The 25,202-nt window shown below is 45.3% G+C and overlaps 1 protein-coding gene across 10 annotated transcripts in view; it reads right to left on the bottom strand.

The window, feature by feature from the left end:
- Fry (FRY microtubule binding protein) overlaps positions 1 to 25,202 on the bottom strand; it is a 398,256-nt gene that overhangs the window by 132,377 nt on the left and 240,677 nt on the right. For all 10 annotated transcript variants that reach the window (XM_029533782.1, XM_029533775.1, XM_029533774.1 and 7 more), the window contains exons 5-13: positions 24,741 to 24,831; positions 24,453 to 24,532; positions 24,257 to 24,337; positions 15,136 to 15,304; positions 11,413 to 11,505; positions 11,212 to 11,310; positions 9,216 to 9,317; positions 887 to 990; positions 201 to 309 (exon numbers count right to left, since the gene is read on the bottom strand). In XM_029533782.1, coding sequence (XP_029389642.1) covers positions 201 to 309; positions 887 to 990; positions 9,216 to 9,317; positions 11,212 to 11,310; positions 11,413 to 11,505; positions 15,136 to 15,304; positions 24,257 to 24,337; positions 24,453 to 24,532; positions 24,741 to 24,831 — 928 coding nt within the window. The remainder of the gene's footprint in view (positions 1 to 200; positions 310 to 886; positions 991 to 9,215; positions 9,318 to 11,211; positions 11,311 to 11,412; positions 11,506 to 15,135; positions 15,305 to 24,256; positions 24,338 to 24,452; positions 24,533 to 24,740; positions 24,832 to 25,202) is intronic.

The raw sequence follows: 25,202 nt of genomic DNA, 5'->3' as shown, positions 1-25,202 counted from the left end.
GAACTCACTCTGTAGACCAGGCTGGCCTCGAACTCAGAAATCCGCCTGCCTCTGCCTCCCAAGTGCTGGGATTAAAGGCGTGCGCCACCACGCCCCGGCAGCAATCCCTTTCTAAGAGGTCCGGCAGTACGAAGGATCCTTGTGGCCTTTTTACACGATTACTACGCCTAAAGGGGCCGCTGCAGACATATGGGCATTACCTGGGCGATGAACTGGATAATCTTCACAAAGATGTTCAGAGGCATATCCCTGGGCACCACGCCGCGGGACCCTTTGGGGAAAAGCGTGGTGGTGATGGTTATGAGTCGGCTACAAGATAAGGGCAGGTGAAAAAGAGAAAACACGCAAGGTTAGCTGAGATCTAGTGTCAGGGGATGATGCAAATCTCATCTTAGTATCAGAGGACAAAGAACAAACAAACAGAAAACAAACAAACAAACAAAAACCTCAAAAAAAATCCAAAACCCCAAAACAAAAAAGAAACCAAACCACTTCGGCCCATTCCATTGGCACAATTACTCTAGGAAGAGGTTCTATTTTTCTTTTCTTTTCTTCTTTTGGAAAACCCAGGGAAGCTGGTAAATAGCAGCTCTTTCCTTCCTTAAAGTGCCGCGTGCTACACAGAAGCAGACCCTGTGCAGACCCCATCCCGGAGGAGGCTGATGCTAAGAAGACCGACCACTAAGGCAGTGGTGAAGTTCTGAAGCCTCGGGTCTCGAAGGACTTGACCCGTCATCTCTGAGCAGGTTTTAGCCAGGCCAGCTTGGGAGTCCATAAAAGAGAACCCCGGGTGCGGTGTGGTGGCTGAGCACGCCTGACTCTAGTGCCCGGCTCACCCTGCATGCGCCCAGCTCACCCCTCCCTCCCTCACGCCGCCCGTCCCTACCTCTGAGTGGCCGTGTTGCTTTCACATTTGATTCGAATCATGTAAACCCACAGTAATCTGTAGAGAGATTCCAGGGCAACTCGAGCCATTTTGGGGTCTTTATTCTGTAACAGAATGCAAACTGTAAGGTTACTAGTTGAATGTACACGTGGCCTGTGTAGGAGAGTCTTCCCCGAGCGTGGGGAAGGCCAACCGGGTTGAAGATAGGCACATACAAGGCATATGTCACCATCTGGGTCACCTGGACCATCTGCCTCCTGGTGTTCACTGGATAAATAATCCATGGTTGTGATCATGATAGTGAGATAGGGGAATGCCATAGGGAGCCTTTGCTCTGTCTTTTGCCAAAATGGAAATTCAGGAGATGCCAGGCAACCAGTATAACTGTATAGCTTTTATAGAAGAGTTGGATGGTCTTCCGTTGATAGATGACATCTTTTCATGAAGATATTCTGATTTTTCTATCCCCATTCCATCTAATTACTCTTGCACACTCAGTGAGACTAAGATATACTATATACCATACTAAAACCTAGACACAGAGAAAAAAAATTTAAGTTTTTTTTTCTTAATTTAATGTATGAGTATCTTCGAGTACAATTGTGTGCCAGAAGAGGGTGTCGGATCCCATTACAGATGGTTGTGAGCCACCATGTGGGTGCTACGAATTGAACTCAGGACCTCTGGAAGAACAGCCAGTGCTCTTAACCACAGAGCCATCTCTCCAGCCCTAGCTCCTGTTTCTTAAGGTAGGGTAGGAGAGTATTTGTATCTTTATCTTTTCCCAGTTTGTTTTAGTACTAATATTACTAGGTTATACTATACACTATTGTAATATATAATAAATAAAGCAAACATTAATAACAAACTTAATTAATACTGATATGGTAATATTCATTATTGCACATTATTATTTATTATTATGTATTTGTATCTGCTCCTAGCTTATTTTATTTATTTATCCATTGTTCTATTTGTCCACCCAAATGTGACTAGCATATTAATTTAACTAATATAATTACCATACATTTTAATATCTGGCACATCTAATTTCCACTGTCCATGACTTCTTAAGTAGTTCCACTGTCAGACCCAGCTGTAGTACGCCTGTACATTTACACAGACTCCACACCCTGGTTGACTTAGGCCATAGGCCAGGACCTGGTCACATCACAGAGAAGCATGCACATCAATGGTCCCTGCAGCATCCAGCAATGGGAAACAGATAGAGAAGATGCAATAAATAGTAGGATTTCTTCTCAGCCATAAAGAGGTGCAAAGCTAAGTTAACTGTAGGCAAATTGCGATCAGAGATAACCAAATTGAGAGGATTAGGCCAGTCCCAGAAAGGCCACATGTGCGATCCTAAGTTTTATACAGTCACATAAGGCTTGTGAATATTAAATAAAAGTAGAAGTGAAATTACCTGGGAGACAGAGGGAATTGATAAGGAATAAGGGGCGGGGGAAAGGCAAGTGGGAGGAATGGGGTGTGCATGGGAAGTATAACTCAAAATACAAAATCTACCTGTAAGAAAATTTAAAGAAAAAAAAGAGATTGCAAAATAGGGGCTATGGGTGTAGCTTGTGGATTAAATGCCGCCCATCATGCTCAATGCTTAAATCCAGTACCCAGCACCAGATTTTAAAAAACAATAAGAGCAACAGATATATTAATATTTAAAGGCAAAATTTTTTTTACAAAAGTTTTTCATATTCTCGCACGTTTACCCTTCTATGTAAATGTTACATGTACTCGGCTAGCTTAAAGTGAGGTGGGATCCAGCTTTGGAGAAGTGCCGGTTTGTATACAGTTTAAAAGTTTTCTGCATCTTAACGATCTGATTTGTACAATGTTTTGATTGGTTAAATAGGGTTGTAACTAATGAAGTTACATGTAAATTCTCCTCTCATTTAACAAGACTATGCAGTCCAGACGGACGGTCTGTCTCTGGTGTTCTTGCATTGTGATGAAAAGCAGCCTCTGAACTCGCTGGTGTGGGTTTGAATCTACCTGTCTCTAGTCTCGGTGGCACTCTCCCTTACAAAGGTCCCTTTTCAGCGTGCCTAGTGCAGCCTATCATTTGAAATTCTCCCGTAAGCCAGAGCTCGAACTGTGAACCGTGACAGCCTATATCTTCTCAATCTGACTGTGGACTGAGATCTCCAGTTCCAGTGCCTTTCCTCAGTACCTTTTAGTTTAATTTCAACTTTAAAAAAATTGTACGTGTATAAAAAAAACGTTAGCCTGCATGTATGTAGGTGTACCACCAGGGTGCAATACCCGCAGAAACCAGAAGAGGGCATCAAATCCCCAAACTGCCATTAGAGATGGTTGTGAGCCAACCTATGGGTGCTGGGAATTGAACTCGGGACATTTGGAAGAACAGTGAGTGCTCTTAACCACTGAGCCATCGCTCCAGCCCCTATCTGTTCATTCTTGAGGGACAGTATTTTCTATTGTACTAAAAAAAATATTCCAATTGTTCCTAAAAAGTGAGCAGCAATGTGGTTGGCTTAAACTTATTGTTCTGCCCAGAGAGTCGGTAGGTAGTAGTATCTGAGTTTGCCATTTCAGGACGCTGTCAGTGATGCCCGCATCCAGCCTGTCTCCTCTCTTTTAGTCTCTGTATGGTCAAATGATACCCTTAGAATACAAGAAATAAGTTACGTGTTGTATTTAAAGCCCTCCATAGGCATATGAACTTGAGGGTCATTATGAACCTGCCCACCAGGACCACCTCTGCCCCCACCTCAAGGTAAGGCACCCTTCATATCATAGCATCCTTCTGCAACTCCCTAAATTACCCTAGCAGACTCTATGTGGAAGATCCTGCCTGGCCAGCAGGCCCCAGATATCATCCTTCTTACTATATAACCCGCTCTTCCTATTCCTTCCATGGGACCTGCAGGTGCTCTTAACCACCCAGCCAGCTCAGTAAGGGAATTTGCTGACTTCTAAGGTTTCTCTATTTCCCTTAAAAAAATTCTGGGCCTCACTGGTACATTATTTTATTGTTATTGTTCAAGAAAAGAGAATTTGGGCTAGAGAGATAACTCAGGGGTTAAGAGCACTGGCTACTCTTCCAGAGGTCCTGAGTTCAATTCCTAGTGACCACACGGTGGCTCACAACCATCTGTAATGGGATCTGATGCCCTCTTCTGGTGTGTCAGTGACAGTGTGCTCACATACATAAAATAAATAAATCTTTAAAAAAAAAAAAGAAAGAAAGAAAAAGAAAAGAGAATTTGAAATGATTCCAACTACACAGCTTGGAGCATAAGAAATCAGCATGCAGTAATCAGTGCAATGAACATGGCCTTCTAAAAGTACCAGTAACTTTTCAAAGCCCGTCCCCTCGTTTTCAGTTAAGTGTTGTATGATTGACACAAATGTAGGCATCAATTGTATTCTCTCCCTCTCCCTCTCCCTCTCCCTCTCCCGACTCTAACCTAAGACATAACAGACACTGACCAGAAGTACCTGAAGGGTGATACCTCAATGACAAGGAACCGTAAGTCCCCATCACTCCACAGTGGCATTTTGATAAATATGGGTGGCTACATTCACTAAGTATAAGTACCAGAGACTTCCTGCCTGTGCCCCCCAATGCAGCCTGCTCCTCTCGGCCTGTCCTGTCTCATGCTGTGGACAGGCTAAGGCGTCGATGTTAAATGGGTGGGCTTACATGCGACTGTGTGCACGGCCCTCTTCTTCACACAAGTCACGCTGACCCTCATCAGCTCGGCTCTGCAGAACATACCAGCGGAAGCTACCAGGGTAACATGGAGGATGCAAAAATGGGGCCCCTTACCCTGAAGCATTCGGGGGATAGAGAGGGGAGTGGGGGAGAAGATTACGAAGGGGGTACACGCAATAGGGTCTGGTCCCTTCTCAAATGGAATTGTGTAACAGAAAATAAAAACCCCTGAAGCTATTTAAGGTAAAGTTTATATTCTAAGCCAAGTTTTCTTCAGGCATCTCCTCCCTATTGAATGTGTAAGGCAGGGGTTAGAATGTTAGAATGTGTTGTATGTATTCATGACGTTAGGAACAGTCACATCTAATTCGTACCAGGCTCAGATTTAAATGTTATGACTTTATTCTGCTTGGAATTCTTCAAGCAATTTTTGAATATCCTTTCCCATTGGGTCATTGGCTTCTAGCAGTTTACCATCCATGTAGATAACCTAGCATTTATTTATGAACTTAGAATCAGGGTCTTGTTATGTATCCCAGGCTGGCTTAAAGATCTATATAGCCCAGGCTGGGATATAGAACAAGACCCTGATACTGAATTTATAAATGAAAGAAGTCAAGATGGGAAGTGGGATGCAAGGAGGCTGGGAAGATGGCAATCCTCCTGCCTCAGGCTCCCTGGTGCTGGGATCATAGGTGCCCATTCTCATACCTGGGTTTCATTACATTTTAAAGATCCATACTTTAAGTGCGTATGTGTGAGCATGGGTGCAGGTGCCCATGCAGGCCAGAAGATGGCGTCAGATCTCATGAGTTGCAGTTACAGGTGGTTACAGGCTACTCACTGAGCCATCTCACCAGCCCACTCCTTGCCCTTATCTTAGCTAACAAGTGGCTCTTCCATGTTTCCTGGGGTACAAGACTTCTACGAAACACAACCCAGAGCTCTTCACAGATGAAGTCTGTCCACTGCTCACATTTGACACGGGGCTCTTCCCCTGTGAAACCCACTCCAAGACAGCAACAGTGGGCATGGTGTACACCCTGGAGACTGGAACTGAGCGTGTTCCAGTCTCCGTAGCATTGATCCCACAGGCTCATCCTGATCTTACAGCTTCTAGTTTTAGAACCTTCTAGCGTGAAATGCCTGTGTAGGGAAACATTGTCTGAGCCTACACTTGTATCTCTCCTGGGGCAGTTTATAACCCTTTACTTGTTTCTTCTGCCAAGCTTTGACAGGAGCACTAAAAAATATTCTAATTTTGAAATCATTAATTTTCAGAGTAAGCTGCCCTGCTCTGTTTCAAAAGCAACTTGGGTCAACCCCCAAAATGGCTCTTTTGGCCACAGCAATAAATCATCGTACAAAATATTTTAATGTTTAACCCCAGATGTATTCAATATATCCAGAAAGCTGTGTTATAAGCATTCTTAATCATTAAACATAAATTCTATCCTAGTTGCTTCCTGTTGCATGTGACCAAAACATGGACCAAAAGCAACTTGGAGAAAGAAAAGGTTTTGGGCCTTTAACTTACAGTCCATCATTTGGCCAAGGAACCTGTGGGGCTGTGATAGGCAGCGTATTTTGGTTCAATGAGTCTTGCTCCAGCGACCCACTAGAAAACTCTACAAGGGACGGAACAGCGAGCCACATTCCCAGAAACAGGTGCCTGACACCACAGAGCCCCCAACTCCATAATTCTGTGACTATAAGTCACACAGACAATGTCTCAAGCTCCTAGCATTGTGGCTAGACTCCACCCCCACAGTTATCTGACTATAGCCAGGTATGCTCCTCCCCACAGTTACCTGGCAATAGCAAGATAGCCCAGCCCACTATAAAAGGGGCTGCTTGGTCCTTCCTCATTCTCTTTAAGCTCTGATCTTTCTTACTCTCTTCTCTAGACCTCCTTCTCTCCTCACCCTCACCCCCACGTGGCCATGGCTGGTGGTCTCCCTCTTTCTACCTTCTCCCCTAACCCCTGGCCTTTCTACAATAAAGCTCTAAAACCATAGACTGTCTCTGCTCTCTGCTTGAATGATGGGATAGGCTTTCCCCAAATGAGCTGCGTCTAAACTCCCGAAGGAAGGCCTTCCTGCGCTCCAGCCACAGATAGGACCAAGGACTCTTGCCCGCATGGGAACTACCCAGTTCCCCCCTCACCCTGCCCTCTCCTCCCTTCGGCCCTGGGGATGACCGAGCAGTGTTTAGCAGTATCTGGGATGCCTGAGACTGAGACCCTAGGACCCTCGTCCACTCTCCACTGAGCTGGAGTCCAGTGGCTTCCCCCAGTCAGACACCCACCCGGGGCCGCGTGGAAAGCATGAGCCAGTCCTCCCAAATCTGCCTACCCAGAGTACGGGAACTCTGGTGGGAGGTGGGTCTTCTCCCACTCCCTTTATTCCTCCACACCCACTGCCCAACAGGAATCAGAGGCAAGGAGTGATGCAGTCTGCAGAGCGGGGATGTGTACTGACTCACTCCTCGAGGCTTGCTCTGCGTGCTTGCTTACATTTTTGGTTGTGAGTCTAACCTTTAGTGCCTGAGCCATTTCTCAGCCCTCAGCCTACTTTCTTATAGGACCTAGAGCCATCTGCCCAGGGGTGGCATTGCCCACCGTGGGCTGGCCCTCCCCAATCAGTCATTAACCAAGAAGATTCCACAGACTTGCCCATAGGCCAACCTGAGGAGGTCAATTCCTTAGCTGAGGTTCCCTCTTCCTACATCACTCTCACTTTCATTCTGATGACAAAAACTATTCTGTGTTAGTTTTGAAGGAAATGGCCCCTTTCTATCTTAAAAGACACATTGTATACTGGCTGGTTTTGTGTCGACTTGACACAGATGGAGTTATCACAGAGAAAGGGGCCTTCCTTGAGGAAATGCCTCCATGAGATCCAGCTGTAAGGCATTTTCTCAATTAGTGATCAAGGGGGGAGGGCCCATTGTGGGTGGTACCATCCCTGGTCTNGATCAAGGGGGGAGGGCCCATTGTGGGTGGTACCATCCCTGGTCTGGTAGTCTTGGTTCTATAAGAGAGCAGGCTGAGCAAGCCAGGGGAGGCAAGCCAGTAAGGAACATCCCTCCATGGCCTCTACATCAGCTCCTGCTTCCTGACCTGCTTGAGTTCCAGTCCTGACTTCCTTTGGTGATGAACTGCAATGTGGAGGTATAAGCTGAATAAACCCTTTCCTCCCCAACTTGCTTCTTGGTCATGATGTTTGTGCAGGAATAGAAACCCTGACTGAGACACTGAGTTTCCTCAAATAGGGAAAGGTACAAGGAGGCCTTTAGTTGGTGCAGCCGATTGCTAAGTCCTCAGCTGCATGCCCGGGAGTGGATACTGTGTAACCCCTGTGTAACCCTGAAAGGCATTTCAGCTCGCCCGTCCCTGAGAGGGTCATTCTCTACCTGCCACTGTTAGATTTCGCTGCCAACTTGAAGGAAATGAACGATTGCAATCTTGGATTTCATAATCAGCTCTTAGAGCTCTGAGATCAGGCCCATGTACACTATTCTATAATTACAGTAAATAACAAAATAACATAATTAATCTTAACTACTTCTCCAAATTAAAATGTCTTGGAGGGAAAAAAATACATATACACAAAATGAGGCAACATGTATAAGCATATGCAAGAAATTTTAGTTATTATTGTTTTTTTTAATGAAAGTAACGAACATTGAGCCAGAGATAGAAGCTGAGCCAGCTTTGGAATTTGTGACAAACTCTCTTGATTTGCACTTTTCTGCTTTATTTTTTAAAATAATTTATAAAGATTCACTTATTTTAGTTTATGTGCCTAAGTATCTTGCCTGCATGTGCATCTATGTGTCACACCTATGTGTCAGGCTACAGAGGCCAGAAGAGGGCATCTGATCTCCTGCACCTAGAGTTGTCACAACTGTGACAGACATTTGTGAGTCACCATGGGGATACTGGGAATTGAACCTGGATCCTAGGAAGAACAGCTGACACTCTCAACTACTGAGCCATCTTTCCAGACCCTGGTTTCCTTTTTTTGAAAAAAAAAAAGAAAAATGGCCTTGCTATATATAGTTCAGTTTAGCTTCAACTTTGTGATTCCCCTGCCTCAGCTTCTCAGGGTTTGGATTATTGGCAAGCATCAACACACCAGGAGAATCCGCCCTCCTGTTACAGAGGGTTCTCATCTAGTTGCCCTGTGTCGGCTGGCCACTGAAATTGGAAGAATGTTTCTATTTGATTCAAAGTCCATTTCAAAGCCAATTATTATAGCTATTTATTAGAGCTCCTTTGTCCCAGGGGCTGTGGCTTTACACATCCTATCTCCCAACACCCGTGCTCTCTGCCTGAAGAGCAGGAAGTGTTTAGTACACGGATCACAGGCAAGCATGGCAGGAGGCGATGCCCTCTGCCAGAGCAATCCTTCCACAGAACAGGGACTTTGTTTCCAAAATATCTACCTCGACCAAAAGGGACAGAAGTGTCACAGGGTATCTGAGATCATTTCACATGTCCAGATTAGCTAAGTAAAATGATCATTTCATTTCCTATCCCTCAGATGCACCTATCACTTAGATCAATTATATCCCGAGATACACACATGCATACAGTGGTTTTAATTCGAGTTGACAAATACTAACCTTAAGGTTGGACAAGCAGTTGTTGAGGAAAACATGCCACCTGTTGAGGAACAGCTGCTTCTGACTGACACAGAGGAGACAGGTCACCAGCGGGTATAAGGCCTGAGGAGAAAGCAGTGGAGGCCACGGGTGACTGGCAGCTCAACAGACCAGGAAACACACATTCACTGCGCCCAAAGCTTCAGCACGTCCTCTGTGGCCATGCGGCCTCAAATGAATGCAATGCACGCTGTACAAACACAAGAACTCATGGGTGCTTCCTGATGATGACCGCATAGAAGCATCTAGAACTCCAGCTTATATTATACATCCAGCAAGATGTCTGTTTCGGGTCCAGTGATAAAGAAAGCTGATTGACCAACTTCGTTTTCACTTACAAACTCTCAAAGCAAACTTAGAATTTTAGACTATGCTCTCGACGACCACAGAAATAAAACAACTATCGTGCCGCTTTTTGTTTTCGGTTTTTGTTTTTTCCTGTCAATTTGACACAAACTAGAGTCACTTGGGAAGAGGAAGCTAACTGAGGAACTGCCTCTATCAGACTGGCCTGTGGGTGTTACATGAGACACTGTCTTGATCATTAATTAACACAGGAGGACACCGCCCACTGTGGGCGGTGCCATCCCTAGACAGATGGGTCCTGGGCTATATAAAAAAAGCAGCTCACCGGGCAAGCTCTGGGGAGCAAGCTAGTAAGTAGCATTCCTCCATGGTCTCCGCCTCAGTTAACGCCTCCAGATCCTCTCTTGACTTCCCTCCATAACAGATTATAACCTGTAAGCTAGATAAATGGTTCTTTCTCCTCTTCTGCTCTTGGTCAGTGTTTTACCACAGGAACAGAGAAGCTATGACAGCCATGAGGGTACACTCAGTTTGAAAATGTTATTGGCTTTCTCACTCATAAATATCTAGTAGTCTGTCTTAGTCTTAGTAGCAGGTGTGTGTGTGTGTGTGTGTGTGTGTGTGTGTGTGTGTGTGTATATACATGTACATGCAGAAGAAAGTAAATATATTTATATATATTTACCTTTTCCTGAAATCTTCCTGTAATTACGGGGGATTCCTGAAAGAGCGCTTGTAGTCCTGGTATAAACACTACCAAGACAAATGTAAGCGCGGCAGGAATTTGTTCATGAGAGAATAAACAGAGGTGCTACTGTGCTTTTCCTGTCTAACTGGGCCCTTTTGCCACAGCAAACTGGAAAGACGGCAAAGCTAGCGACAGGCAGCCATCCAAAGAACACGCACACACAGCTCACCATTATTTTGCTTAGCCCGGTAGCAAACACCTCGAGGGCTAGGGGAGACTTAAAGGGAAACACACCTATTCCCTTGGACTAGCAAAAAACTGGGGCTGATGGATAAGCTCCTGTGGTCCATGCTTCAAATTCAGCATGGTTCTTGACATGAACTTAGTCTTAGAGGACTCTGATGTACTCTGCCCACTGTCCCTGACAGGAATGCTCAGGCCCTGGAGACTAGCATAGGCTCGGCCTGTGGCCAGCTACTGAACTACAGACTTCCCTACACTATCATGACTATAGCTGGCACACTGCTGCCAATTTATAAACCAGAGACTCTCACCTGTGGGGTCATCTCTCGCTCCTTCTGGTCTCAGTTTTGATTCTGAGCATCAAGATAGGAATTAGCCAGCACAGGCTCATTCCCGGGACGGAGACGAGAAACCATTATTATAAACTTTAGCCTTTAGATTTGAAAAACTTCTCGGAAATTCAAACAGAAACTCAGTTTAGCCAATCTCTAAATAAACAGCTGAATCCACAGGACTAGAAAATTCCTCTGAGGAGGGTGTGGGATAATCCCCGTTTATCACAGTTATTCATGGGCCTGTGCTAAACACAAGCTCTGAGATGGGCGAGGCTGAGGCAGCTCTCCCCGTGTGCGGATACTTCCCACTCTCAAGTCACCTTCTCCCAAGATGCTCCAGGCTCTCCACTTGGGAGAGCACCTGCCTTCTCCCGTAGTTACTAACCAAGGAATGCTTTTTCCGAGAGGACAGTTCCAACGTCGTATCATACAGGCTCTCCACAAAGTTCCTGAGGCAGGGGACGTTGACTTCATTTTTGACAGCCTACGGTAGAGAGAGAGACTTGTGAGAACATTCCCCCTCAGGCAACTGTTGGGTGTGCCATCCAGGTTGAAGAAGTTGTTAGAAACGAAAAACTCAACTCACAGCAGCCACGGGGACGAGGATTTCTACAAAGAGCCCAGCCAAGGCGTGCTTGATATCTTTGTCTTTGATCTCCAGAAAGTAATGCGCGCATTCCTAGGAAGCAGACGGAGGAGAGCGAGGGAGGAAACAGGAGATTGAAATCCGCGTGAGCATGCACTTAAATAAACCCAACTATCCTGTACAAGGACACAGCACATTCTGAGATCTATTCAAAGCCACGATCTTCAAGGATTCATGTGGGGTCCAAGTGCTTGGGAGGACCAGAGGCCCTTTCCAAGACTTGTTTTCTTTTCGTTCATTCATTCATTCATTCATTCATTCATTCCTAACACATTTCTATGGTTTCCTTCACCCTCTGTGGGGTCCTGGACCACTGATCGGGCCACATACGGAAATCCCGAAAGAGAGCAGTAAGCTCCAGTCAGGTCTAACTTCAGGACACAGGACAGCCTTCTTCCCACAGAAGTGCTCACGTTCAGGGCCTGACATTCTAGGTGTGTTTATTACACCCATCACTCCCTAAGCAAGGCTGGAAGGCTTCCCTTCAGGTAAGGAATCCCCGGGAACACTTGCCCACTCTCTGCCGACGAAGCTACTGTGGTTTTGGTTGCCTGGGGGCTAGTTCTGGAGGAAGGGTCGGCCTGCCCCTCCTTACATTAGTGACTTCCTATGGCTTCCAGGTGCTGTCTTCAATTATGCTGTTTATGTCTCCATCAACCCTTACCGTTCAATTTTCAACCACTATTAGCAATACTAGCAAAACGGAAAAAAAAAAAAAAATCCTAAGGTCTTCAGTGTATCATTGTGCCAATCTCATCCTAGGCTGGATGACCCGAGCCTACGAAGTCCCTGAGACTGACTGACTATAGGGTGGAGCCCCTGGCGCCCGGGGACCTGGTCCCCTTCCCTGTACTATTCTGCACAGGTATGTAAATAATCTCCCACGTGGACATTCACACGCATAGATTTGTGTGTTGTTTTTTGATTGTTTCTCCCCCCCAAGACAAGGTTTCTCTGTGTAGCCCTCGCTGTCCTGGAACTCGCTCTGGAGACCAGGCTGGCCTCTAAACTCAGAGATTCATCTGCCTCTGCCTCCCAAGTGCTGGGTCCAAGGGTGTGCACCTCCAGCCTGGTGGATGCGTGCATTGGTAACTCAAGAGTTGACAATAGTTGACAGGCACCTGAGAGCGGCTCCCTGAGGCTAGTGACATCACCGTTTGCAGACAAGGCAAGTGAGGGCGGAGTCAGGGAGGTGCTAAAGGAGCCAGCCCTGAATTCAACCCCAGAAGGTTGATATATAGTAGATATAGTTGATATATAGTAGACCTCCTTCCCCCACCCTACATATTAGCTTTACTGAGATACGTTTCACGCACCAATGCAACTCGCTCCTTTAAAGTGTTTACTTCCTAGTCTTATTCTATGGTTACAGTCGTTCCCATTCTGTGACCAACCTACAGCTTTTTAGTGATTCATCTCACCCCTCCTCCCCCGCCCTGGGAACTCTGACAGTTTGGCAGTCTCTCTCAATCTCAGCATCCCCGGGGCTCCTCAACCCAGGCAACAGAGTTACTCTAAGATACATTCTGTTGCAAATGTGCTTGCTGTGAACACTGCATGAAAGGGATTCAGATAACTTGTAGCCTTTGGTCTCTAGTGATGAACCAGCCCGCCTCCTTCTTGGCGGTGAATGCCTTCTTACGTGAAGACATGGGTTCATCCTACTTATGGTTAAATCTATTTCTCAAGGATTAGGCTAGACCCACCTGTAACCTTAACTACAAATGGTTCTGGACTGCCTGTTTGAGGAAACAGTAACCATATCTTTGTTTCAGAAAGTTATTATAAGCATCTTGCAACCCTACCATTGTAATGACTTCCTTGTTACAACCACCTTGCAATCATGTCTTCCTTCCAGGAGATCCTTACATCTAACTTGTTCTGCTCCTGTAGCCCTGGCTCATCAAATCCCCCATTTGGAAGACCCTTACCCCTGAGCTATAAAAATCTTGACTTCCTCATGTTAAAATGCTGACCTCTTGAATCCCGCCTTAGGGCAAGGCAGCCTGGGTACACAAATAACTTGCTTTAAGTAATTGCTTGCTTTCGTTTGTTTTGTTTTGTTTTTTGAGACAGGATTTCTCTGTTGTAGCCCTGGCTGTCCTGGAATTCACTCTGTAGATCAAGCTGGCCTCGAACTCAGAAATCCACCCGCCTCTGCCTCCCAAGTGCTGGGACTAAAGGCGTGCGCCTCCGCCGCCTGGCATAATTGCTTGTTTTAATTAATTTGGCCACAATGATTTGGGTCATTGGACTCCTCCCATCTTTAGGATTTACACTAGCTTCTTTTATTTGGCATGATGTTTTAAGGATTATCTATTTTGCAACAGATAGCTGGAACTCATTAAGTGAAATTACTACCATGTTGTATGGGCATACCATGTTTTTTTATTTTTTTTAAATCCATTTACAAGTTGAGAGATATTTAAACTTCTTTCAATTTTTGGCTACTATTAAAAATACTTCAAGCCTTTGTGTGGACTGTATTTTCACTTTATTTGGTGTGAGGAGTGGGCCTGCTAGATCAATTGGTAATTTCGGGTTTAGCCATTGGAGTGTAATAAACACTTTGTCTTTTCTATTCTACACTATGAAACTTCGTGTTTGCAATAAATTAACATTTTTATCTCCATCTTGTATGCAAATGCTTCAATCCCCACCCCCCCCACCCCCCCCCACCCGTTCCCCCATAAACCTTTGTTTTACCACAGGTCCTGCCATACTCTCAGAATGTAGAGGATTGAAGCGGCTGCCCGCTTCCCTTTTCATTTCCTTTGCTGAGTCTTTTAAAACCTTCTAAAAAGACTGTGATGTCGGATCCCAGCCAATGGGGAGAAGACAGAGCCACCGCAGCCGGGTGCACTTCCTGCTGCAAATACTCTTTGACTTAATGGCCCCAATAAATTCAATCTAAGTACAAAGTATCACAAAGGGAACTTTCACTTAAGACCCTCAACTTTCCACAATGGCAGAGCACAGAAGAGTCCCTGGTCTCCTTGCTGGCTGTGTGGCTGGCCCAGAAGGTGCCATTACTGACATGGTCCGGCATCGTAAGCAGCTTAGACTACATCGTGCTGGCAAGCACAAGACGCAAATACAAAATGTGAGCTGGGGGTCTCACACAGGAGGGTTGCAAGTTTGAGACCAACCTAGTCACCCACGAGAGATGCAGTTACACAATAAAAACTTTGTAAGAAGTGTTGGGGTGGGGTTGGAGAGATGACTCAGTGGTTAAGAGCACTGAATGCTCTTCTAGGGGTCCTGAGTTCAGTTCCCAGCAACCCCATGGTGGCTCACAACCATCTGTAATGGGATCCGATGCCCTCTTCTGGTGTGTCTGAAGACAGCTACAGTGTACTCGTAAATAAATAAATCTTTTTTTTTTTTTTTAAGTGTTGGGATTGTAGTTCAATGGTAGAGAGATTTTTTAGCGTGAACGAGGCTCTAGATCCAACCCTCGGCACTGTGAACATCTTCTATAATGTGAAATAAGCTTTCTATTGAGTGCGTGTTGTGGCGCAGCTTTGAAAAGTCTGAGCGCTGGCTGCTGACCCTTTCCATGTCCGGCACTGCCTGTGTGGGTTTTCCACATTCTAGCTGCAGTCTTCCGCTGGAAGGAACGTCATGAGGGAAACATGTGTGGCTCCCATGCGGGGACTTCACCTGCATGAACTGGAGGGACGCCTCGAAGTCCTCCACTGGGTACATCTTAATCCGGAAGAATTTCATCCCCATGATCAAGCTGATGATGCTCTGCACCACATAGGGGCTCTGCTCTTTGTGCCGTAACTCTTTCAGCTCTGCCATGAACTTCTTCTTGACGGCAGGGAACCTGAGAAAACATAAAAGACTTACTCAGTAACAGGTAAGAAAGTCACTATCATGAGGGCATCCAGTGTCCAAGGGTGGCTGGGCACAGTGATGGTGAAACACAAGGGCTGTCAGATCACGAGGACTCGACCCCTGGCATTTGACGGAGTCCAGCCGGCCCCTTTCCCTCCTTTGTTTAATGGGATGGATGTTCAGCATCTCTTTCAGACGGAGCTAAGATGTCGTTTAGTCCCTCTCACGATGGTTTAGATCTTAACCTGAGCATGCCAAACACACAAACAAATACCCGTCCATTTTCTCAGGCCTAGCTACCACCAAAATACTGGCAGGTCCCTAGGGCCCAGAGTGTCCAACAGCGAGCATCTGGGAGCAGCTCATGGGATCAGCTATTTCTGACAGTGACCACAAATAATTTTTGGATCTGTCTCTCAAATAATGCCTAAAATACCCCAATTTCCATTGCCGAAGTTTTCTGTTGTTCTTGTATAATTTTAGGTTAATGATTATGGAAAAAAAATATTTTCAAGTGGAAGGGAAAGTCCAGTAATGGGAAAGTTGAAATTATATCTGAGAGAAGAAGATGAAGGGCTAGCACATGCCTGTGACTCCTGAGGCAGAGGCACAGATAGAGGAGAGAACTGTTAGCTTGAGTCTAGCCTGGGCTACATGATAAAACTGTTTCAAAGAACAAACTACTGGGGATGCATCTCAGTGAAATAGCCCTGGCACAGCATGGCAAAGCCCCGGCTCCCTGGTACCACAGCAGCAACAATAACAACAATTACAACAATGAGTAAATGAATAAATAGAATAAATGAATAAATAAATAAGAATGACCTGTCCTCTATGTGTGGTATGGGCTTCTAGAGTTTGAGCTGGTGATTGAAGACAGATCCAAAAGCCACAGTGCCTACTGTCAACTTCTCTGTATTGTTGAAAAAGCTGATTAATACCAACTACACCTGTAACATCATTTTTTAAAATTTAAATCAAGGATATAAAGCTAATTGTTTGGGCCAGGTATGGTGGTACATGATTTTAATTCCAACACTTGGGAGGCAGAGGCAGGTTGGAGGCCAGTCTGGTCTACAGAGTGACTCCTGGGCCGCAGGGGCTACACAGAGAAACCCTGTCTCTTTCTCTCTCCCTTTCTCTTTTTTTAGATTTATTTATTTTTTAATATGAGTACACTTTTAGCTGTCCTCAGACACATCAGAAGAGGGCATCGGATCCCATTACAGATGGTTGTGAGCCACCATGTGGTTGCTGGGATTTGAACTCAGGACCTCTGGAAGAGCAGCCAGTGCTCTTAACCGCTGAGCCATCTCGCCGGCCGGAGAGTCCCTGTCTCAAATGAACATACAAACAAAAAAACTAAAGCTAATTGCTTTTCTAGTTCTAACTCTGTCGTAGATTTTCAGGTCTACGACATATCTGAAAATGTAAGCTCCAATGCGAAGCTCCGCAGGGCCATGTTGTAAGGAGTTTATTGAGATGCATAGACTCTGAGTTTGGTTAATGTTGGCCCATGGAGTTTTTTTATTTGGGGGTTCTTTATAATAAGACTTTAGTAAATAATAATAAAAGATTCACTCTCCAGGCTAGGAGTGTAGCGTTGGCTTGATGCTGCTTGTATCCTAATGCTAACATCGGGCCCCCAAGACTGGTGCCCCAGAGGTAAGAGAGTCCGCACAGTAAGACGCTAAGTGACCCCGCCCCCAAGTTATTTCTGATTGGTAAATAAAGATGCCAACAGCCAATAGCTGGGCAGAAGAGACATAGGTAGGGTTTAGGTTTCATGGGCTTGGTGGCCAGAGAGGGAACACGAGGAAGAAGAAGGTGCAGGAGAAGGAGAAGCCACCATGAGTTAGGAATAAAGAAAACGTGGCGCTGAGGGCTGGCCAATTGGTGTTAGGAGCAGCCCAGATGGAAGACAGTAAGTAGTAACTCGGGGTTATCGATAGGAAAGTAGAGTCTAACAGCATGGAGGTAGGTATCAGGCCAGCTCCGGACTGTTTAAGGATTATTGTAACTATAAAGGCTGTGTGTGGTTTTTATCCAGGGACCAGGGACTAAATGATCAAAGGCGGGGTAGGGACCCTGGGTCGGAACTAATAATCTCCACAATAGAGAAGGCGAGGGAATATGGCAAACCTAACTTAGGAAGGGCAACTGTGATCATGAACTGGAGCTACCCAGATCTGAGGAGTTCAGAGCAACTGCTGTCCTTGAGGGAGAAATCACAGGACCCGTGACAGGACGCAGAAGAGGGCGCAGGGACACTCCGCTAGCAGACACGGGATGGGCCTGCACTGTGTTTCCCGGTCGAAGCTTACTAAATCTTATGTTTCATAGGGTTTCCAATGTCTGCTGCATTCTTCTCCAGAAGGCAGCTGAGCAGAGGTGTTAATGTCCGAGCGGAGATGTAAATGCATTTGAGTGAGGTACTCTCCAGCAGGCTGCTGGCTTGACTAAGGGCTCACCCCTGACCTGCGGTGGCATTTCCCACTTCCCGGACAACATTTCAAAGTGGCCCATCTTGCTCTCTCTGACGTTTCCTGAATACTTGGGAAATAAGGGAAGAAGTATTGGTTGTATATCATTTTCTATAAATTAACACAGGGCTTGTAAAGTTGTGGTTTTGTCTTTCAGATGAAGACACTCATAAAGATTAAAATGTAAATTGTATTAAATTTAGAAAGCTTGATTTGGTGTCAGGAAATGCTCATTTGAGTGGAAACTGAGAATTGTACTCCTCAACATTTTTAAAACATAAATGCGAAATCCCGATGACACCATTCTTTTCTATGTCATATGTGTGTCGTACACTACATATAAATATATATACCACACACACACATATGTTAAGATGGCAAATATGACCATAGAGAGAAGCAGATATCTAGGAGGAAGCTACAGCACTTCAACCACACACAGTAGTTCTTCGATCCTCAGGGCAGTCCCGTGAAGGGACATGGTTGTATCCTTCTCAAACGTCAAGGCTTCAAAACCTAATAAAGCTGGACAGCTGATCAATGATGGAGCTGATGTCTGAAGGCCATGGCTGAGCTCAGACTTCCCTCCTCTTAATCCCAAGTGACACATGAAGGCTGAATCCAGGATTGTTTCATTATGTTCCCTATGTGGGCAAGGTCTGAAAACTCCCCGAAAACATATCTTCTAGCCCATGCCTAGATTTAGTGTTTGGGTTCCTTATGCCTTTCCCCCGTACCCCCAAGTCACACACAGAGTGAGTGTGACTATTCTAGGAGATGGGGCCCTTGAAGAGGTATGGGAAGACGGGTTGTCTGGCGTGGGCCCTCGCTCAATATGCCTGGGATGTTTTAAAGACAAGATAATGGGAACACAACACAGACAGGTAAAGCCGCAGTGAAGGCTACTTCCCCACAGGGGAATCAGCCCTGCCAGTACCTTGAACTTGATGCCTGGAACTCTGAAGAGATAAATGTCTGTCAGTAAAGCTCTCAGGTCTGTTGCCTTTGTTACAGTATCCTGACATATCACGTGGGCAACCCGCTATGAACACACAGACATCTGTGTGGCACCCTGGCCTATGGTACAGGTCTCGAAGTCCCAGCTACTCGGGAGACTGGGGTAGGATTGGGAAGTTTAAGGGTTGCAGTCTGCCAGGGATGGCAAGAGTTCCAGGCCAGCCTGGGGAACCTAGAGAGATCCTGTTTCAAAAGAAACAGCCTGTAAGGAAGCATAACAGGAAGAGGGCTGGGGTGTGCACCTGTAGCAGTGTTTCCCAGCATGCTTGAGGACCTAGGTTCAATGACGGCGGTCACTGGACTAACAGATGAAGGGCCCTGGGTTCAATTTCCACTACCAAAGGAAAAGGAAGGAAGGAAGGAAGCAAGCAAGCAAGGAAGGAAGGAGGGAGTTAGGAAAGAGAAAGAGAAGCAGGGGCTGGGGAGGGCGGGCAGAAAGGTTCTCAACTTGAATGTGTTACAGTTCATTCCTTTAATGTTTATTGTCTGACACCTCTGGGCTAGGTGCAGGCTTCAGGAGTCGGGCACACAGTAGGTACTCAGTGATGCTGAGCACATTAATTGCTTAGGAGCGGGGAGTCTGCTGACATGGAGGTGGTTAAGCAGAAGCTGCACACATCCTTGTGCACCCACTCGGAGGACATCACTGAGGAGTGTCTCAGAGTGGTCACGGTCAGAATGTGTAATTAATATCAATTCATTTCTCACCGTTGAACACAGGCCCTTCTCATAGAAAAGGCCTGCAGGTAAACATCTATTCTTTTACTCCTGATCCACAGCTAACAAGGAGAGGTAGAAAAAGGCAGGCTGCTTACGTAACTCAGTACGTCAATACGATGAGGCAGTGGCTAAAATTTTACTTTTTCATTTAAAAATAGATGCGACTATTTTTTTTTTTTTTTTACTGTGAAAAGTCCCACATGACACAAACATGTTATTTTAGGATACAACCAACCTGCAGATCTATTTCCAGTTAAAGGCTAATTTCCTTTATAATGGTCCCCTCTTTTGTTGTTTAGAGAAACAAGTTTATCTATGATCTTTCCTTTAATACTTCATTTGGTGCTGTATTTAGCATATACAATAATTAAACAATGACTCAATTTGTGGTATTCTATGAAACTCACATAAAGGGGCCTGCAGAAATTACTCAGTGGTTAAGAGCACCAGCTGTTCTTACAGAGGACCTGAGTTCAATTCCCAGCACCCACAACCACCTGTAACTCCAGTTTTAGGGGATTTGGCACCCTCTTCTGGCCTCCTCATGTACTGCACACATATGGAACACACACGCGCGCGCGCACACACACACACACACACACACACAAGGGCAAAATATCCATACACATTAGAAAAAAAAAGAAAGAAGAAAACCATGAATAAAGATGAGCCTTTGTTTTAAACTGTATAGTTCATAGGTATGGAGGAAAAGAGAAGATAACCCTAGTTTTGAAATCTAGGAATCTTGGAAGCAATCGTCTAAACACCTGTATCAAATTTTAACTGAAGTACTTAGAAAACCTATTTTTAACTAAAGTTCGCTTTGGAAGAAATCAGTGCTATATTTGAACATCTCAATATCAAAACGGACTTTAAAGGCAAGCATTAAAGGCAAGGCACTGCCACTACAAAGGTTAAACACCAACTCAGCTAAAACTCAGAGCCCTAATAACTAAGTCACAAGGAGGCAGGAGCGATATTCCATCTAAAATCAGAATAAGCTGGTTCAACTTTATTAAAGGGGCAAGTTGAGCACACTGTCATGTACCCCTTCGCCCCCTCTTGATAACACAGAAAGTAGAACCAGTGAAATGATGTGGCATCCCTGAATACATAGAGATGCTTCCCATGTGATGCTGACATAAGCTTGCATCAGATGACAACAAAGACAGCACACTGCCCCGCTGACACCGTCTCACAGGCTGTCTGAGTTCTGGAACACTTTAGGAGAGGACTGGCCCGAGTATCTTTTAAATTTATAACTGACTTTGAAAACATCAATACATTACTGATGAGAAACCAACCAACCAACCGCCTAACCTTGAATGATAGCGATTAAGGAATTTGCGAATGAAATGAACGTGTTATAATTTGAGGTATTTTTTTTATTTTTTAAAAGATTTATTTATTTATCTCATATATATGAATACACTACAGATACACCAGAAGAGGGCATCAGATCCCATTACAGATGGCTGTGAGCCACCATGTGGTTGCTGGAATTTGAACACAGGACCTCTGGAAGAGCAGTCAGTGCTCTTAACCACTGAGCCATCTCTCCAGCCCAAGAAGTCTGTCTGTCTGTCTGTCTGTCTTTCTTTCTTTCTTTCTTTCTTTCTTTCTTTCTTTCTTTCTTTCTTTCTTTCTTTCTTTCTTTCTTTCTTTCTTTCTTTCTTCCTTCCTTCCNTCCTTCCTTCCTTTCTTCCTTTCTTCCTTCCTTCCTCCCTCCCTCCCTCCCTCCTTCCTCCCTTCCTCTCTCTCTCTCTCTGTCTCTTTTTTGTTTTTTTGAGACAGGGTTTCTCTGTGTAGCCCAGGCTGTCCTGGAACTCACTCTGTAGTCCAGCCTGGCCTCTCACTGGCAGCAATCCTTCTGCTCCAGTCACCTGAGTTTTGGGATGATGGCTTGAGCAAGCACACTTGGGAAGTTGTTTCTCAACTTGTTCAGAGCCTGCCTATCTAAGGGTGGTTATTTGACAATATGCAGTAGTATGCATTATTCATAAAAACTAAGAGAAGTATAAACATTTATTTTGTTATTTTAACATACCAAACTTTCCGTGTTATGACATGAGAGAACTTTGCTAGTATAATTACAAATATACTGAGATTTTTCAGAGTCTGAGTCAGCAAATATACATATTGATCTCTTCTTTTAAAGATCATTTCTGGGTACGCATGAACTAACGACCAGATAATTGCAGCTTTATCCAGTTTAATGCAAATATATTCACTACTCAACTAAATGAAAATCTTTCTGAAGTGCATCATTCCTCCTTTCCCTGGTGACTCAGGAACCACAAGATCATAATAGATTTTTAAAAAGTATACTTGAGACCCAAGCACAACAGCCTGCAGTGCCCGTGGTAGCCAGGAGAGGGCACCATATCCCCTGGAAGTGGAGTTACAAGTGGTTGTGAGCCACCTTGTGCTGGGAACCGAACTCGGTTCCTCTGAACCTCAGCCCAGCTCTCCAGCCCCTGTCGTTTAATATGTCCTTCATCTGGTGCTCCTCTGTGACTGCCTGTCACTGACCTTGATACTTCTCTCTGATATCAGTACCTTGCCCTCCAGATCCCCCCTCCCCCTGCCATTTTCTAACGTTAAGGTTTTCCTGTGTGAGAAAGCAGACAACTCCTTTGCTGGAAAGATGGATCAGGGAGAAGACAAACTCAACGCAAGCCATGTTGGGGGGAACTGTACTTTCTATGCTCTTATGGTTTTACCTGGCTTAGGTGAAGTTGCTGTATTAGGAAAACGCTTTGGAGGGGCCAGCGAGATGGTTTTGGAAATAAAGGTGCTTGCTGCCAGGCCTGAGGACTAGAGTTTACTTCTCAGGACTTGACAGTGGAGAGAATCGACTCTTGCCAATTGTTTGTGCCCCCTAATAGAAGGATGATAATGATGATGACGAGGACGACAAAGACATTCAAAAATTTGTTTTGACAAATTATGCACTTCTATGCTAAGTGAGGAAATTTCATTTCTCTGGAGTGGGGGTGGGATCTTTTTTTTTTTCTTTTTACTGTTCCCTAAACAATACAGCGTGTTAACTATTTACTCAGCAGTCACACGGTATCAGGGGTTATAGGTTACCCAGAGCGTATGGCAGAAGAGCAAAGCTTACGTGGAAAGACTGCATATGCTGTTTGCATGGGATATGAGCATCCCAGGCTTTGGTTTCCATGGGAACAAGGGGTCTGGGACCAAACCCAAGTGCACACAGCAAGGAGACCTGTACCAAAAATACTAAGCATTTTCCTCTCCAGATGAAGTTATATGGCTTGTTTTTAAGATAATTTTTAATTTTTTAAAGAACTTTTTTTTTTTTATCATTTGAGCATTTCACACTTGTATCTAATGTGTTTTGGTGAGAGCCAGTTAGCGGTCTCCCTCCGGCTCCTATCCTATCCCCCGGGTTACTTCTCCTTTCTGACTTCATGGGCACTTTTAAAATGCCCACTGCGCTCACACACTGCTGCCGGCACTAGACAGCATGGGCCAGACTCTCCAGACCCCCTATCCCTGAAACCTGATTCTCTCTCTCCGCAGCAGCCATCGGTTTGCCAGTTGCTCCTCAGACAGGGGTGAGGGTTCGCGAGTCCTTCCCCCATCCATGTGGGGATGTGGGCTGGCTTGATCTTACTCAGGCCTTAAACACAGAGCCGTCGCTGCTTCGAGTTCATACGGGGCAACAGCCCTGCCGTGTCCAGCAAACACTGTCACGGCAGGCAAACACTACCTCTGGTCCTTAACCATCTTTCTGCTCTCTCTTCCTTGATGCTTCCTGGACCTTAGAGACACGGAGGATGATATGGCTGTCTCACTTAGAGCAAGCATGCCGTAGTATCTTACTCTGTACATTGATCAATTATTGACATCTGCTGCAAAAAGTCGCTTCTCTAATGGGGGTTGAGGGACGCACTAACTTAATGGTCATGAAGAATTCTATCCCTTGAAGACAAACCTCTCTCTCTCTCTCTCTCTCTCTCTCCCCTTCCCCCTCCCCCTCTCTCCCTCCCTCCCCCTCCCCCCTCTCTGGACTGCGCTTCACAGGGACTGGGACATCATTCGCCATAAGCTGTTTCCTTGGCCTAAAATCGCACCATGTCCTTAGCTCCTTGTACTTGATCTAGACATTCAGGCTCTTGACTGGATTGCCTCTGGGTTGAACAGAATGAAGACTGGCAGGTGGGGTGTGACCCCGTCTGGAATGAGTTTATCAGTGCTCACGGTCTAACATGGCTCCCTGTTCTAGCCTGCTAAGTATCACGGGGCCAGATAAATTTAGCAAGGAGAATTTCCCCCCTGACTTGTTTCCATGACAATGTCTGGGACATTTTTAGCTCAGTTGAATTAAGCAAGGTCTGTAGTAAAAGGGACATTGTAGAATGGAATTTTCCCACTTACGGGTGATAGCCTGTAAATAGCTATCTGGTCCTGGTGGATTGAAAAACAAAACTAAACTAAACTAAAAAATGTCTTTGGAATATTTGAGCAGAGAGAAAGTAATTTGTTCACACCCATTTTTTTTTTTTTCTTTCTTAAGACACAGTGGCCAGAAATGAAGGGATGTGCTGGGATCTGGCCCAACTGCCAAGATGGAAGAGGCAGTTTGGACCTGCCTTGAAGGAGGCGCTAGTTGGCTTCAGGATGTGCACGTATACCAAACTCTGCAAATGCTTCTGTAAGTTAGAGGCTCAAGGGCGCCGGTGCTCACTCACTTGGCTTGGGCCAGCACTCCGATGACCTCTGCATACAGATCAGCCACAATGTGCATATTACCAGTGTTGGGACCCAGGTACCTGAGTGAGACAGAATTAGACAAGTTAGGTGTCAGGTGGCTGGAAAGGATCAATGAGCTAACCTAGAAGTTAGCATTCAACGTTGTCAATACAATAAGGAGAGAAATCACCTTACCCTTCTTTGTATTTAAAGTGCTTGAAAGCCAAGTTAATAATATCGTGTATTAAGCTGTCTATTACAGGATGAAGGGGGATCTGAAAAGAAAAAAGATGACATTGAACTTGGAAGAGACTATTAAACAGCCTGTCTATAGCAGTCACTCCAACAGTGACACATGGCCTATTGTGATCAATAAACAGGGTCCACATTGCTCAGTAATTCATAAGCCACAATTTCAGACTTTTAAAATGTAGTCAGTCTTACAAAGTGTTAATAGAAAGTGATAGTGAATGAGTCACTCACCTGTTTCAAGACTTCTATTAACACTAAAGAAAAGATGAAATCAATGGCAAGGTCCCGTCTCTCCATTAAATAGTCCCGTTGCTGTTCATCACTGTCAAGTTTAAAGTGAAGGTGTTTTTAGGATAAACTGGACCATCTCATCAGAGGACTGCTCCCAGCCTCCACCCTGGACCACCCTGGACCACCCTGCTATGACGAGATCATGTATTATCCGGGACCACCGTGCTATGACGAGATCATGTGTTACCCGGGACTACCCTGCTAAGACAAGATCATGTGTTACCCGGGACCACCGTGCTATGACGAGATCATGTGTTACCCGGGACCACCGTGCTATGACGAGATCATGTGTTACCCGGGACCACCGTGCCATGACGAGATCATGTGTTACCCGGGACCACCGTGCCGTGACGAGATCATGTGTTACCCGGGACCACCCTGCTATGACGAGATCATGTGTTA

The sequence above is a fragment of the Mus pahari genome, chromosome 23 (assembly GCF_900095145.1).
Source record: "Mus pahari chromosome 23, PAHARI_EIJ_v1.1, whole genome shotgun sequence".
NCBI classification, from domain to species: domain Eukaryota; kingdom Metazoa; phylum Chordata; class Mammalia; order Rodentia; family Muridae; genus Mus; species Mus pahari.
Note: the sequence above shows the minus strand (reverse complement) of the source record. Positions and strands in the feature narration are given on the sequence as shown.